Source organism: Macaca nemestrina, chromosome 14 (genome assembly GCF_043159975.1).
Source record: "Macaca nemestrina isolate mMacNem1 chromosome 14, mMacNem.hap1, whole genome shotgun sequence".
Lineage (NCBI taxonomy): Eukaryota > Metazoa > Chordata > Mammalia > Primates > Cercopithecidae > Macaca > Macaca nemestrina.
The window spans coordinates 65,936,767-65,953,946 of record NC_092138.1 but is presented as its reverse complement, the minus strand read 5'-3'; the positions used below and the strand labels follow the sequence as shown (position 1 = coordinate 65,953,946).

The window sequence follows — 17,180 nt, the reverse complement described above, 5'->3', positions numbered from 1 at the left end:
GGCAACAGAGTGAGAGACTGTCTCCAAAAAAAAAAAAGGGTCGGGCATGGTGGCTCACGCCTATAATCCCAGCACTTTGCAGTGAGCCGAGATCGCACCATTGCACTCCAGACTGGGGGATAAGGGCAAGACTTTGTCTCAAATAAATAAATAAATAAATAAATAAGGCTGGGCACGGTGGCTCATGCCCGTAATTCCAACACTTTGGGAAGCCGAGGCGGGTGGATCACTTCAGGTCGGGCATTCGAGACCAGCCTGACCAACATGGAAAAACCCCCATCTCTAATAAAAATACAAAATTTGCCAGGAGGGGTGGTACATGCCTGTTAATTCCAGCAACTCGGGAGGCTGAGGCAAGAGAATCGCTTGAACCCGGGAGGCGGAGGTTGCAGTGAGCCAAGATCACACCATTGCACTCCAGCCTGGGCAACAAGAGCGAAACTCCGTCTCAAAAAACAAACAAACAAACAAACAAAAAGTCAACAGAAAGATTATGTCTAGGGTTAAACTTAAAGAGGAATAAAATTATAATAACATCCTCATAGTGCTACCAACACTTATTAGAGAAAAGAAAGCAGAAAAAGTATTTTTCAGTTAACTCAAAGCACTTTTACTTCACTGTTTTGAATTGAATATGAGAATAAATTAACTAAAATCATAACTAAAGCAAATGCAAGTAAATCCAAAAACTACCAGTTGACATGAAAAATAACTGGCTCCCAGCACTTTGGGAAGCCAAGGCAGGAGGATCACTTGAGCCCAGGAGTTCAAGACCAGCCCCAGAAACACAGAAAGACGCTATCTCTGCAAAGAAATAAAAAACATTAGCCAGGTGTGGTAGTGCACACCTATAGTCCTAGCTACTTGGGAGGCTGAGGTGGGAGGACTGCTTGAGTCTAGGAGGTAATGGCTACCGTGAGCCATAGTCATGCCACTGCACTCCAGCCTGGGAGACAGAGTGAGACTCTGTCTCAAAAAAAAGAGATAATAAAATAATTGGGAGGAAGAGAGAACTGAAACCATTTCCCATGAAAAATTACTGAAGCAATTAGAGATATTTACAATGGAACATGTCCTTAAAGCACAATCAGGACCGTGAACATCAGCATCAACTATTTTATTAGTATTTTAAATGAAGATTCTTAAAGCCCCATCTTAGAAAATGAAACCAAAATCTCTGAGGGAGTTACTACCCTGAGCTCTGCATCATTTAGTAAGTACCTCAAATGACTCCTCAGTCCACTATCCTTTAGACACTCTGAGAAGGACAGGAAGTTGAACAAACATGGACAAGAAAACAATTTAAAATTACATAGGAAAAACCCAGATACACTCAAATCCGCAGATTTTCATCACCTCTAAGAATCTTGTGAGATCAAGCATACAATTATCACTCCTTCTGGGAAACTAAATGGAGTAGTGGAAACAGTACCTCACTCCATTCAAATCTCACTCCAGCCTGGTCAACAAGAGCGAAACTCCGTCTCAAAAAAAAAAGTCTGTAGAGCTTAAGTGAAAATTATTAAATGTATCTAGCATGTGAAACTCTTTTTTTTTTTTTTTTTTTTTGAGACAGAGTCTTGCTCTGTCACCCAGGCTGGAGTGCAATCATACAATCTCTGCTCACTGCAACCTCTGCCTCCCAGGTTCAAGCGATTCTTCTGCCTCAGCCCCCGAGCAGCTGGGATTACAGGTGCACATCACCATGCCTGGCTTATTTTTGTATTTTTAAGAGAGACAGGGATTCACCATGTTGACCAGGCTGGTCTCGAACTCCTGACCTCATGATCCACCCACCTCAGTCTCCCAAAGTGCTGGGATTACAGGCATGAGCCACCACGCCCAGCCCACATGAAACTCTTGTACACTGTTGGTGGAAATGTAAGATGGTGCACTCACTATGGAAAACAGTATGGAGATTCCATAAAATATTAAAAATAGAATTACAATATGATCCAGCAACTCCACTTCTGAATATATACCCAAAGAATTGAAAGCAGGATCTCAAAGAGATATTTGTACACTCATATTCCTATCAACATTATTCACAAGAGCCAAAAGGTAGAAGCAATCTAAGTATCTACCAGTGGATGAATGAATAAACAAAATGTGGTATATACATATAATGGAATATTATTCAGCCTTACAAAGAAAGGAATTGTGACACATGCTACATGAATGAACCTGAGGACATTATGCTAAGTAAAATAAGCCAGTGACAAAGAGACAAATATTGTATGATTCCATTTATATGAGGTTCCTAGATTAGTCAAATTCATAGAGTCAGAAAGCAGAAGGGTAGGGGAATAGGGTAGGCAGAAATGAAGAATTGTTTAACAGGTATAGAGTTTCAGTTTCACAAAATTAAAAGAGCTCTGGAGATTGGTTGCACAACAATGTGATTATATTTCAGTACTACTAAACTACACATTTTAAAAACAGTTAAGATGGTAAATTTTATGTTATGTGTATTTTACCACAATTAAAAATAAAAAGTATCCAGCATGATTCCAGGACCATGATAAACATTCAGAAAACATTTGGTCCCTTTCCTATAATGCACTAAGAAGCTACAACATCATTTCTGTGGTATTTCTGCCAAATATACATAACCTGAATCTAATCATAAGGAAACATCAAATAAATTCAAATTAATGTACATTCTACTATAAATAACTGGCGTCCTCAAAAATGTTGAGATCAAGAAAAATAAAGCCTAAGGAAGTCTTCCAGATTAAAAGGGACTAAAGAGACACAATATGGCCGGGCGCGGTGGCTCAAGCCTGTAATCCCAGCACTTTGGGAGGCCGAGGCGGGTGGATCACGAGGTCAGGAGATCGAGACCATCCTGGCTAACATGGTGAAACCCTGTCTCTACTAAAAATACAAAAAACTAGCCGGGCGTGGTGGCGGGCGCCTGTAGTCCCAGCTACTCGGAGGCTGAGGCAGGAGAATGGCGTGAACCTGGGAGGCGGAGCTTGCAGTGAGCCGAGATCGCACCACTGCACTCCAGCCTGGGTGACACAGCGAGACTCCGTCTCAAAAAAAAAAAAAAAAGAGACACAATAACTAAATGCAATAACTAAATGTATCCTGCACCAAATACTAGACTGGGGGGGACAATAAAACTGTAAAGGACATTATTGGCACAATTAATACCATTTGAATATGAATTATGAATTAAATAAATGGTATCAATGTTAAATTTTGACACTAAAGTGTGGTTATAAAAGGAAAGGTCTTTACTTTCAGGAAAAATATATAAAGAAATATTGAGTGATAAAGAGATATGATGTTTCTAGCTAACTCAAATGATTCAAAACAAATGCATATATATAAACATAGAGAATGATAAAGCAAATAAGGAAAAATGTAAAAGACTGTGAATTTGAGTAAAAGATATACCATTCTATTTTTGCACTATCCTGTAAGTTAGAGATTATATCAAAATAAAAAGTCACCAAAAACAGTTCCCATCTTCTCGTGTTAGGAAGTAACTTGGTATTCCCAAAGTTCCTTACACTAGTTCCAAAAGATGCTCTCCATCAAAAGTGGATCCCATAGGCAAATAAAATCAGGACCAGCTGCTATCTGTGATGTTCCTTTCCTGAAGGATCACACTGCACAAGAGTACATTAAATATTTGGAGGCCGGGCACAATTGTTCATGCCTATAATTGGGAGGCCGAGGTGGGTAAATCATTTGAGGTCAGGAGTTTGAGACCAGCCTGACCAACATGGTGAAACCCGTCTCTACTAAAAATACAAAAATTAGCCAAACGTGGTGGCAGGTGCCTGTAATCCCAGCTACTTGGGAGGTTGAGGCAGGAGAATTGTTTGAACCCAGGAGGCGGAGGTTGCAATGAGCCAAGATCGCGCCACTGCACTCCAGCCTGGGTGACAGAGTGAGACTCCATCTCGAAAAAACAAAACAAAACAAAACAAAAAAAATTTGGACATGTCCTAAAATAAGAAACCCGTTTAACCGAGCAGTTCCTGAGCTTTTCACAACTACAGTGTTTTTTTAAATCTTATGACACTAACATCAGCAAAACTAGTACTCCAGAGAATGGGAGGAGCTGCTAATTTGATAATTTGAGATACAGCAAATATAAATCAGGCAAAGCCCAGTCCCTCTCAGCCTGGACTCCTACACAGGGCTGCTGGCCTTGGAGAATCAGCTATGAATAGACAAAGCACAGTTTTCTCTGTGCTAACCAGCATCTCTGAAAACTGAGCCTGGAACCTCGGTCTTTTGTTCTATCCAGCTAGACTAACCAGTCCAAACTATGGCACTATTTAATTCAAAAGCAACCACAACAAGGACACCAGAAATATCCCTGCTTCATAAGTATATTATGTGTTACTATATTTATTGCAAGTTATTAATTCCATTTATAAGTATATATATCTCACTCACCAAATAGACTGAACTCTTTGATTAACAAGATTATTTCTTACTTCATCATTATACCCCCAATGCACAGTGCCTGACTCACTACAGGTCACCAATATAAATGCCTGTTGATTATATAATGAATTAATCAATGAATAATTACCTCTGATCCAAGATATGATTTGCCTTGTATTAATTCAGGTGCTGCATAAGCCAGACTCCCACAGCATGTCTGCAGATGGTAATCCTTGTTACCCTGTCAATAAGATAAAAATGAAACACTTATTAATTACAGCCCTTAAGAGAATTAAACCTTGATAAACATCCTTTTCTTTTTTGAGACTGAGTCTCACTCTGTCACCCAGGCTGGAGTGCAATGGTGCAATCTCAGCTCACTGCAACTTCTGCCTCCTGGGTTCAAGTGATCCTCCTGCCTCAGCCTCCAGAGTAGCTGGGATTACAGGCACGCAGTTTGCCACCATGCCCAACTAATTTTTGTATTTTTGGTATAGATGGGGTTTTGCCATGTTGGCCAGGCTACTCTCAAACTCCAGACCTCAGATGATCCACCCACCTCGGCCTCCCAAAGTGCTGGGATTACAGGCATGAGCCACCGTGCCTGGCCGATAAAAATTATCGGCCATTTTTATTATATGCCAATTTTTATGGCACACAACATATAACATAAAATTTACCATCTTAACCTTTTTAAAATGTATAGTTTAGTAGTACTGAAATATAATCACATTGTTGTGCAACCGATCTCCAGAGCTCTTTTAATTTTGCAAAACTGAAACTCTATACCTGTGCATTTTATGAGCACAAGCAAAGAGAAGCTAGATGAAAAACTACCCCACATTATAAAGGATTTCTGTAGCCAACGCAATACTCCGTATACATGTGTGCATGCACGTGTGGTCTCTGCTTCTCTGGATTCCCAACACCACTACAACCTGGCATGAACAAATCCTTTTCCCTTAGCTCAGTCAAATCAGGTTCATACTTCCCTAAATATCCACATACATAAATAAGCCTAGCATATATCCAAGCATCCAAGTCTTTCCATCCCCAAGTATCCCGGGGGGGAATATTTATTTACTGGACCTTATCTCCAGTATCAAATCTTTACAAATACAGAAGAGCTCTATTTTTTTAGAGGGAAAAAAGCAATATGTTACATAGAACAGTGCCTTCAAAGTCTGTTTTCTAGATGCAGTTATAAGACAAATCACTCCCTTAGCTTCCAGATCTGTTAAAATGAGTAATCTGCTCATCCTCCTCTGCCCTCCCACAGAATATCAAGACATAATGAAAACAAAGCTACAGTCCAACAGCTGCATAGAGTTCTTACAGCTGGCAAAGGATTTGTGAATTGTGAGATGTCATTTACAACTGAAACAACATGCCCAGGAGCGCGCTCCTCGGAAGAAGGCTGAGGCAATCCTCTCCCAGGCAACCCCGCTTTCCTTAGATGTGTCTATGTGGGTAATCTGTGGCAGCCATAAATGAAGGCACACAGGGTCTGTCACAAGCCTTCTCCACTGCCTCCCATGGAGAACGACTTAAACCAGTTTATCTGTTCAAAGTATGTTTTATCTTTATATGTCTGTCAATCAAAAAAAAACCTGCCTTCTAGCATTTGGTTCCCAGAAAAAAGGTTCCACTGATAGTTTCTGAAGAGCCAAGGGAATCAGAGAAGAATCAGAAAGAGTCATTCTGCCAAAGGGGTAAAATCTGCTTCCCTTTGCACCTAGCTAATTCTGATCGGGACAGGAAACAGTAATGGGACTACAAAAGCCTGAGACAAGTCTGCAATTTCAACATTCTTAATGAGTGCAGACAGCTAGCTCATTTTTGAGATTGTGAGTACCATGATTAGAGAACTCCAGAGGAAGCCTCCAACAGGCAACCACACAGGAGATCTGCTGCAGACAGGACAGCGAGAAAGTTCAGTCACCTCAAAGAGAAGTTATGCTGGAGAACACCAAAACGTAACCATGGAATGCAAATTAAGGAAATATATAACAGTTATAAATTTAGAAGTGCACATGGGATTTTTCCTTCTTTTAAAAGGAAAGGGGATTGTTTCTCAAAATGTAATTGTTAGCTATAGAACCATTTGGATAATAGATTTGCACTAAATTCTCAACTTTTATCTAAACAAACAAAGGCATCATCTAGTGGCAATATACTCAAACTGCAAGCACATTGTCAAGTCTGCATTCTTGCTATAATAGCCTCAAGTCACCTCTGCACTGCAAATTCTCACAGCATACTCATGGAGTCTTCAGCAGGACCAATCCTAGAACTAGGGCAGTGACTCTCAATCTTGATTGCATGTTATGATCATCTAGAGAACTTACAAAAACTACCGATACCAGGGATGAAATTTAACATTCTTCTCAATGGATGCAACCAAGCTCAATAAAGACTAAGTGGAAGTCAGGACGAAATCACACACTAAGAAACAAATGCATTTACAAAGAACATAGATGCATCTTATTTCTGTACTTACCTTGGGTTTTGCACAGAGACCAAAATCAATCAGCTTTAATTTATGATATTCATCAAACAGCAAATTTTCCTGGGAAAACAAAGATATTTTGATAACTGTATACTGACTTCCTTATATCAAATCCCACCTCTAGCCATTTCTAAAAATGATTTAAGGCCGAGTGTGGCAGCTCATGCCTGTAATCCCCCAGCACTCTGAAGGCAGAGAGGAGAGGATTATTTGAGCCCAGGTTTTCAAGATCAGCCTGGGCAACACGGCAAGACCTGGTCTCATTTTTAAAAAATAAATTAATTAAAATGAGTAAAAATGATCTAAGGTTGTTTCTGTTAAAAAATCTGGATACTACAAACTGAAAATGACTAGAAACTAATGAAATGACAAGAAGTATATAAGGGAAAAGAAGGGCCAGGCACAGTGGCTCACACCTATAATCCCAGCACTTTGGGAAGCTGAGGCGGGCACATCACCTGAGGTCAGGAGTTCGAGACCAGCCTGACCAACATGGAGAAACCCCGTCTCTACTAAAAGTACAAAATTAGCCAGGCATGGTGGTGCATGCCTGTAATCCCAGCTACTTGGGAGGCTGAGGCAGGAGAATAGTGTGAACCTGGGAGGCAGAGCTTGCAGTGAGCGGAGATCCCACCACTGCACTCCGGCCTGGGTGACAGAGTGAGACTCCGTCTTAAAAAAAAAAAAAAAAAAAAAAAAGGAGGGAAAAGAGGAGGAATATTGATCACTCTATCACTTCCCCACAAGACTCACTAGTATAAACCATTTTCTCCTATTTTCTCCTTGGTGTTCTGAGGGTCAACTACAAGCAAACACCATTTGTGCCAAAAGCAAATTTAAACCAAAAGAGTGAGTTCAAATCAACGAGTTCAGTATAAACAGGCGGAAAAAGAGTTTCCAGCCAGGTGCCCTGGCTCATGCCTGTAATTCCAGCACTTTGGGAGGCTGAGGCAGGCACATCACTTGAATCACTTGAAGTCAGGAGTTTGAGACCAGCCTGGCCAACATGGCAAAACTCCGGACCTACTAAAAATACAAAAATTAGCCAAGAGTGGTGGCAGGCACCTGTAATTCCAGCTACTCAGGAGGCTAAGGCAGGAGGATCACTTGAACCTGGGAGGCAGAGGTTGCAGTGAGCCAAGATTGCACCACTGCACTCCAGCCTGGGTAACAGAGCAAGACTCAGTCTCAAAAAATTAAAAATAAAAATAAATAAATAAACGCATACATACATAAAATAAAGATACAAAAAATTAGCTGGGCATGGTGGCATACGCCTGTAGTCCCAGTTACTCGGAAGGCTAAGGTGGGAGAATCACTTGAGCCCAGGAGGTTGAGGCTACAGTGACCCTTGATCATGCCACTGCACTCCAGCCTAGGTGACAGAGTGAGATCTTGTTAAAAAAAAAAAAAAGACATTTATAAAGTCACACACAATTGACAGATACACAGAATGCTCATAAATGCATCCAAAAAGCCTACCAAGGCCAGGAGTAGTGGTTCACACCTGTAATCTCAGTACTTTGGGAGGCCAGGGCAAAAGGATAGCTTGAGCTCAGGAGTTCGAAACCAGCCTGGGCAACATGGTGAAACCCTGTCTCTACAAATAACTAAAAAATTAGTCAGGCATGGTTGTGTGCACCTGTACTCCCAGTTACTTAAGAGGCTGAGGTGTGTGGATCACTTGAGCCCTGAAGGTCAATGCTGCAGTGAACCAAAATTGCACCACTGCACTCTTGTCTGAACAACAGAAAAAATAAAAATAAAAGTAACACCTCCCAGAAGTCAAAAATAAGAGGAAGAAAGGCTGGGTATAGTGGTTCACGCCTGCAATCCTAGCACTTTGGAAGGCCAATGCAGGTGGATCACCTGAGGTCAGGAGTTCAAGACCAGCCTGGCCAACATGGTGAAACCCCATCTCTACTAAAAATACAAAAATTAGTTGGGCATGGTGGCCTATGCCTGTAATCTCAACTACTCGGAAGGCTGAGGCAGGAGAACTGCTTGAATCCAGGAGGTGGAGGTCGCAGTGAGCTGAGATCACACCACTACACTCTAGCCTGGGCGACACAGTGAGACACCACCTCTAAAAAAAAAAAAAAAAAAAAAGTAAGAGGAAAAAAGAAATGTGATGTTATGACTGGAGCAACAACAACAAAAAATAACAAACCTAAGATAGATTCCTAAACAGATCATTTGGAAACCTAAAAATAACAGGTAAATGATGCTGAACTCTCAGGTGAGCATCTAACTATGATGCAGTCACTTACTGGCTTGAGGTCCCTGTGAGCATAGCCCTGGCTGTGCACGTAAGCGACAGCAGATACTATCTGACGGAAGACAACCCGGGTCTCCTCTTCTGACAGGCGATCCTGGGAAATTATGTAGTCAAACAGCTCTCCTCCAGGGCAGTACTTCAACAGCAATGGAATCACAGATATTGTTACAACGTACAAAAATCACTTCACAGAAATTTAAAATCAAAAAGTACACTTAACTCAGATATTATTAATTTGACTTTATAGGGAATAGAACCGAGTAAGGCATATTCAAAAGTACACTCTCAGGATCAAACAAGTCAATAATGACTCCAGGAATGAGAACAATAACTCTTTCCTCGAACAGTTTTATCACCAGTAAGTAGAAGTAAAACCAACTACCACTGTGATTTTAAAAAGCTCACCCAGGGTTTTATATTTTTATAGCAAAGTATTAAAACCCATTCTCATCTTAATGCACTCTCATTTAGTGTAATTACCTGAAATTTTAAAACCCAGCAGTAATTATTGTTTCTCTATCCCAAAGACCAGTGGTTTTCAATCTGTACCAGAAGGAGCCCAGGTCTACAGAGGTATCTCAGACGCTGCAGAACAGGTACCAGAGCACAAAGCTCAAGGCTTTCCATCCCTTTCCCAGGGCAGTTCCACTTTTCTGTGAGCTGGGTTTCCATTTTAGCAATATCAATTAAAATTACAAATGCATATAGACTTGACCTCACAGTTCCACATTTAGTTATTGCTCTTATAGATGTACTCACTCATATCAAAAAACAGTACTTTGGTCAGGCGCGGTGGCTCACACCTGCAATCCCAGCACTTTGGGAAGCCGAGGTGGGTGGATCACTTGAGGTCAGGAGTTTGAGATCAGCCTGGCCAACATGGTGAAAACCCGTCTCTACTAAAAATACAAAAAATTAGCCAGGCGTGGTGGCGGGTGCCTGTAATCCCAGCTACTCAGGAGACTGAGGCAGGAGAATCGCTTGAACCCGGGAGGCAGAGGTTGCAGTGAGCCAAGATTGTACCATTGCACTCCAGCCTGGGTGACACAGTAAGACTTCGTCTCAAAAAACAAACACCATCACTAACAAAAAATGTACCTTAAAGATCATTTACTACAGCAGCAGTGTTTGTAAAAGCAAAAGACTAGAAACAACTGTCTTAGTCCATTTGGGCTGCTATAACAAAATACCTTACACCAAGTAATTTATAAACAAGATAAATGTATCGCTCACAGTTCTGGAGCCTGGGAAGTCTAACATCAAGGTGCCAGTAGATCCAGTGTCTAGTGAGGTTCTGTTGCTCACAGTTGGCATATGCTATGTATCCTCATGTGGTAGAAGGGAGCAAACGAGCTCCCTAAAGCCTCTTGTATAAGGGCACTAATCCCATTCATAAGAGCTCTGCCCTCATGACCTAATCACCTCCTTAAAGGGCCCCAGCTCTTAACACTGGGGATTAAGTTTCAACATACAAATTTGTGGGGAACACCAGCATTCAGACCTAAATGCTGATACTAGATAAACTATGACACGGAATGGAATTCTAGGCAGTAATTTAAAAAAAAAAAAAAAAGGAAGCTCTTTACAAACTGCTATGAAACAATGTCCAGTACTAAGTTAATAAAAGACTACAGATTGATATAGTGGCTTGCAAAAGCATTATGCTGAGCAAAAGAAGCCTAACAATAAGCAAAAGAATACTGTATGAGTCATTTGCATCACATTCTAGAACAGATTAAACTAATCTGCGGTGATAGAAATCAGATGAGTAGGCCGGGCGCGGTGGCTCAAGCCTGTAATCCCAGCACTTTGGGAGGCCGACACGGGTGGATCACGAGGTCAGGAGGTCGAGACCATCCTGGCTAACACGGTGAAACCCCGTCTCTACTAAAAAATACAAAAAACTAGCCGGGCGAGGTGGCGGGCGCCTGTAGTTCCAGCTACTCGGGAGGCTGAGGCAGGAGAATGGCGTGAACCTGGGAGGCGGAGCTTGCAGTGAGCTGAGATCCGGCCACTGCACTCCAGCCTGGGCGACAGAGCGAGACTCCGTCTCAAAAAAAAAAAAAAAAAGAAATCAGATGAGTAGTTGCTGGTAAGGGCAGAGTGACTATGGTTACAGGGAAAACTTCAAAAGGGCAGGAGAAAACTTTCTGAGGTGGTAAGAGATGTTTTACACTTTGGGGTGGGAGGTACATGGGTATATACATTTGTCAAATTGCATACCTAATGTGCACATTTTATTATATCTAAATTACACCTCAATAGGAAATTTTTTTAATGTTATCCAATAAGTTTTACAAAAAGAAAACAGCCTACTTCATATTTCCAAATAAAGAAATACAAAATAAAGAGAAATAAAAATGTCTGAAATATCTGAATGTGCTCAAATGGTCTCTAAGATCAATTGTTACACGGGAAAAAAACAAGGTGCAAAGTAATAATTTGTGACCATTTGTGTGACAGAAACCAATAAGCAACACACACACATACACACACACACATATAAAATACACATACGTATAAAATATCTGTAGGTATCTACAAGAGACACAAGAAAAATACATGAATGGCTCAGAGAAAAGAAAATATGAAGGTCAGGAGCGGTGGCTCACTCCTGTAATCCCAAGCACTCTGGGAGGCTGAAGTGGGCAAATTGCCTGAGGTCAGAAGTTTGAGACCTGCCTGGCCAACATGGTGAAACTCCGTCTCTACCAAAAAATACAAAAATTAACCGGAGGTGGTGGCACATGCCTAGAATCCCAGTTACTCAGGAGGCTGGGGCAGGAAAATCACTTGAACCTGGGAGGTGGAGGTTGTAGTTAGCCAAGGTCACGCCATTGCACTCCAGCCTTCAAGACAGTGTGAGACTCCGTCTCAAAAAAAAAAAAAAAAAGAGAGAAAAAAGAAAAAGAAATGTGATGACTGGGGTGGAGCATGGTTGCTCACGCCTGTAATCCCAACATTTTGGGAGGCCAAGGAGGGAAGATCGCTTAAGGCCAGGAGTCCAAGACCAGCTGGGGCAACAGGCCAAGACCCGCATTTCTATGAATAATATAATAAAATTTAAAAATTAAAGAATATTGGATGACTGGGATGTAGGGGAAATAGAGGATTTTGTTTTTAATATATACTCCCTTGTACCTTTCTTTTTTTGAGACAGGGTCTCACTCTATTACCAAGGCTGGAGTGCAGCGGTGCAGTCATAGCTCACTGTAGCCTATATCTCCCAGACTCCTCACCTGAGCCTCCCAAGTAGCTGGGACTACAGGTGTGCACCACTATATCCAGCCTTTTTTTTTTTTTTTTTTTTTTTTTTAAGTAGAAACAAGGTCTCACTATGTTGCTCAAGCTGGTCCCAAACTCCTTAGCTCAAGTGATCTTCCCACCTTGGCCTCCCAAAGTGCTGGGATTACAGGCACAAGACACTGCACCTAGCCACTCTCTTGTACCTTTAAATTTTCTCCTAGATTCATGGATGCTTGGGAGATTTTGTTTAACAATTTTTTTTCTTTTTTCAGACAGAGTCTCGCTCTGCCACCCAGGCTGGAGTGCAGTGGCACAATCTCAGCTCACTGCAGGCTCTGCCTCCCAGGCTCAAGCAATCCTCCTACCTCAGCCTCCCAGGTAGCTGGGACTACAGGCATGCACCACCACAACTGGCTAAGTTTTTGTATTTTTTGTAGAAATGAAGTTTTCCCATGTTGCCCAGGATAGTCTCGAACTCCTGGCCTCAAGTGATCCACCAGCCTTGGCCTCCCAAAGAGCTGGAGTTACAGGCATGAGCCCCTATGCCTGGCCCTAAGAATTTTATTTGAACAAAGGGATCAGCTAAAAATATAAAGAGGTTTTAAAATTACCATTGTGGACCATGTAGATAGATCTACAGTGTAGTAACGGCAGAAAATAGTTCTAGATCCAAAACATTCAACGTTGTAATTTTTTTGTTTTTATTTTTTAGAGACAGGGTTTTGCTCTGTCACCCAGGCTGGAGTACAGTGCCATTATCATGGCTCACTGCAGCCTCAAACTCCTGGACTCAAGCAATTCTCCCGCCTCAGCCTCCTGAGGAGCTGGAATGACAGATGCGCACCACACGCCATCATACCCGGCTTTTTTTTTTTTTTTGTACGGAGAGACAGGGTCTTGCTATGTTACTGAGGCTGGTTTTAAACCACTGGTTTCAAATGATCCTCCCACTTCAGCCTCCCAAAGTGCTGGGATTATAGGCATGAGAGGACCTGGCCAAAACTACGATTTTTAAAATATGCTTTTAAAACAGTACTAACCTGTGAAAATCATGTGCAAATTACATATTATTTGGCGGAGACTAACAAAAACTAAACAAGTTGAATAATACAAGTTCTAAAGATATCTTTCAAGACAAAAAGGGCAAGTTAAAACTTGAAATTGCTTGGCTTACATAACAGACACTGGAAGCTACCCAGTGCTGTGTGTTGAACTGTCACTGGATCAGCGTAAGCCTAATCCTTGGGTCCTTTTAAGAAGAGAGACATTTGGAAAGAGACAGAGCTACACAGAGAGGAAAACACCATTTGAAGACGGAGGCCAAGATGGGAGTGGTGCATCTATAAACCAAGGAGTGCCAAGGACTGCCAGCAACTACCAAAAACTAACAAAGAGGCAGTAAACAGATTCCCCCTCAGAACCTCCAGAAGGAACCAGCCTTGCCCACATTTAATTTCAGACTTCAAACCTCCAGAACTGTGAGACAATGAGTTTCTGTTGCTTTAAGCCACCAAGTCTGTAGTACTTTGTTCCAATAGTCCTAGGAAATTAATATACCATATAAAACTAGAATGAGGCCGGGCGCGGTGGCTCACGCCTGTAATCCCAGCACTCTGGGAGGCCGAGGTGGGCAAGGTCAGGAGATCAAGACCATCCTGGCTAACATGGTGAAACCCTGTCTCTACTAAAAATGTAAAAAATTAGCCGAGCGTGGTGGCGGGTGCCTGTAGTCTCAGCTACTCGGGAGGCTGAGGCAGGAGAAGGGTATGAACTCGGGAGGTAGAGCTTGCAGTGAGCCGAGATTGCACCACTGCACTCCAGCCTGGGCAACAGAGTGAGACTCCGTCTCAAAAAAAAAAAAAACAACTAGAATGAGTCCTTCCCTCTAGGAGGAAATTCTAACATATTCTATCTAATAAACCATACTACCCCATTAGGGGTATATTAGAAAGATGACATTTACACTGAATCTCCAATTTATTATATACATCTACTTGATCTAAATTGTTACAAATGGAACAAAACAGGTAAGTCGCTTAACATCTATTCTAATCTTTGAGGTGAAATGTAGTTTTCTCTTTTACTACTGATAAAGTGACGAAATGTTTTTAGGTATCTGGAACATACTACTAACCTCAAGAACCATGAATATTTTGTTGGTTGTCTCTAGCACATGGTAGAGTTGACATATATGCTGATGTCTCAGATTCTTCAAGGCCTCAATCTCCGTTTTGATTCGGGGCAAATCACTCTGTGACAAAACATCATATGGAATGAGCAATAAACTTACTCCGGTGGTATTCCAAGCTCCAATACTACCAGCTTTAATACTAAGTAGCAAAAGCTATCAAAAAGCCCCCCAAAAATTGTTCAACACTACAGAAAAATATAGCAAAATTTATTTGCATGTACATAAAATGGGCATTGGAGATTTTATGAAAGACAGGTTCAATGTGGGTCAACAGTACAACATCCAGGAAACAATCTCAGACTCCTTAGGTTAGCATTCCAAACAAGGAAAATGACAGAAACACTACTCAGTTATCATACCTAAGCTACCACTTTCAGCCTCAGCAACACCGTTTAAGAAGTATGCTGAGCAGAAAACCAGTGAACTTAGGTAAAAGGTATATGGGTATTCACTGTCTCAGTCTCCTATCTTTTCTGAGGTCTTGAAACTTTCAAAATAAAAACTTGGGTGGGGAGACGAAGATAAGCCAAGCTGAAAAAACTTTAAAGGACAGAAGCTTAGAAATATCACCAAGTAAAAAGTAAAACTTCATTATAAAAAGGGACTTAGGCCTGGCACGGTGGCTCACGCCTATAATCCCAGCACTCTGGGAGGCTGAGGTGGGCAGACCACCTGAGGTTGGGAGTTTGAGACCAGCCTGACCAATCTCATCTCTACTAAAAATATAAATTAGCCAGGCGTGGTGCCGCATGGCTGTAATCCCAGCTACTCAGGAGGCTGAGGCAGGAGAATTGCTTGAACCTGGGAGGCAGAGGCTGCAGTGAGCCGAGATCGTGCCATTGCACTCCAGCCTGGGCAACAAGAGCGAAACTCCATCTCAAAAAAAAAAAAAACAAAACAAAAAGGGACTCTGGGCCAGGCGCAGTGGCTCACGCCTATAATCTCAGCACTTTGGGAGGCCAAGATGGGTGGATCACCTGAGGTCAGGAGTTCAGGACCAGCCTGACCAACATGGAGAAACTCTGTCTCTACTAAAAATACAAAATTAAAAATACAAAATTAAGCCGGGCGCGGTGGCTCTCGCCTATAATCCCAGCACTTTGGGAGGCCACTGCGGGCAGATCACGAGGTCAGGAGATCGAGATCAGCCTAACACAGTGAAACCCCGTCTCTACTAAAAACACAAAAAATTAGCCGGGCCTGGTGGCGGGCGCCTGTAGTCCCAGCTACTCCAAAGGCTGAGGCAGGAGAATGGCATGAATTCGGGAGGCGGAGTTTGCAGTGAGGTGAGATCGCGCCACTGCACTCCAGCCGGGGCGACAGAGCCAGACTCCATCTCAAAAAAAAAAAACAAACAAACAAAAAAAACAAAATTAGCCGGGCATGGAGGCGCATGTCTGTAATCTCAGTTACTCGGGAGAATGATGCAGCAGAATTGCTTGAACCCGGGAGGCAGAGGTTGCAGTGAGCCAAGATCATACCCCTGCACTCCAGCCTGGGTGACAGAGCAAGACTCCGTCTTGAAAAACAAATAAAATAAAATAAAAAGGGACTCCGTCTAATGGCCAGTGGCTCAGGATCTAGTTGTCCAGGACTATGCAACTAGATGTCACGTCTTGACAAAGAATCAACTGCAACTTTGACTATCTTGGTATGATAATCTTTTTTCTTCGTGGGGAGGAAGCCTGATGACTAAAACCAGGGAAGTAATCGGCTGGGCGCGGTGGCTCATGCCTGTAATCCCAGCACTTTGGGAGGCCGAGGCAGGCAGATCAAGAGGTCAGGAGATCGAGACCATCCTGGCTAACACGGTGAAACCCCGTCTCTACTAAAAATGCAAAAAAGTTAGCCAAGCGTGGTGGACGGCGCCTGTAGTCCCAGCTACTCCAGAGGCTAAGGCAGGAGAATGGCGGGAACCCAGGAGGTGGAGCTTGCAGTGAGCCGAGACCCACGTCACTGCACTTCAGTCTGGGCGACAGAGCGAGACTCTGCCTCAAAAAAAAATAAGTAAGGCCAGGCCTGGTGGCTCACGCCTGTAATATCAGCACTTTGGGAGGCCGTGGCGGGCGGATCACGAGGTCAGACGATTGAGACCACGGTGAAACCCCTAAAAATCAAAAAAAAATTAGCCGGGCATGGTGGCAGGCGCTTGTAGTCCCAGATACGCGGCAGGCTGAGGCAGGAGAATGGCGTGAACCTGGGAGGCAGAGTTTGCAGTGAGCCGAGATTGCGCCACTGCACTCCAGCCTGGAGGACAGAGCCAGTCTCCATCTCAAAATAAATAAATATAAAAATAAATAAAACCATGGAAATAATCAAAATACATTAAAATCCTAGGAAATAACTAAAATAAGCATAATAACAACAGAAAATATAAAAACAAGTTTAGAAATCATGTCATACTGACGCTTTAGAATAAGTTTTGAGCATCAATGTGATAACACATTTTGTGTTATTTAACATTTTGTTTGCTATTTAAGTATTTGAAATGTTAAAGTAAGTCATATTAAAGTTATAACTGAAATTTAAACTGCTTAAGGGTTAAG

At 42.2% G+C, this 17,180-nt stretch overlaps 1 protein-coding gene across 3 annotated transcripts in view; it reads right to left on the bottom strand.

Moving 5' to 3' along the window:
* Positions 1-17,180, bottom strand: part of LOC105485788 (maternal embryonic leucine zipper kinase) — a 120,664-nt gene that overhangs the window by 74,049 nt on the left and 29,435 nt on the right. For all 3 annotated transcript variants that reach the window (XM_071078009.1, XM_071078011.1, XM_071078010.1), the window contains 4 exons: positions 14,578-14,694; positions 9,190-9,333; positions 6,911-6,979; positions 4,559-4,651 (listed from right to left, as the gene is read on the bottom strand). In XM_071078009.1, coding sequence (XP_070934110.1) covers positions 4,559-4,651; positions 6,911-6,979; positions 9,190-9,333; positions 14,578-14,694 — 423 coding nt within the window. The remainder of the gene's footprint in view (positions 1-4,558; positions 4,652-6,910; positions 6,980-9,189; positions 9,334-14,577; positions 14,695-17,180) is intronic.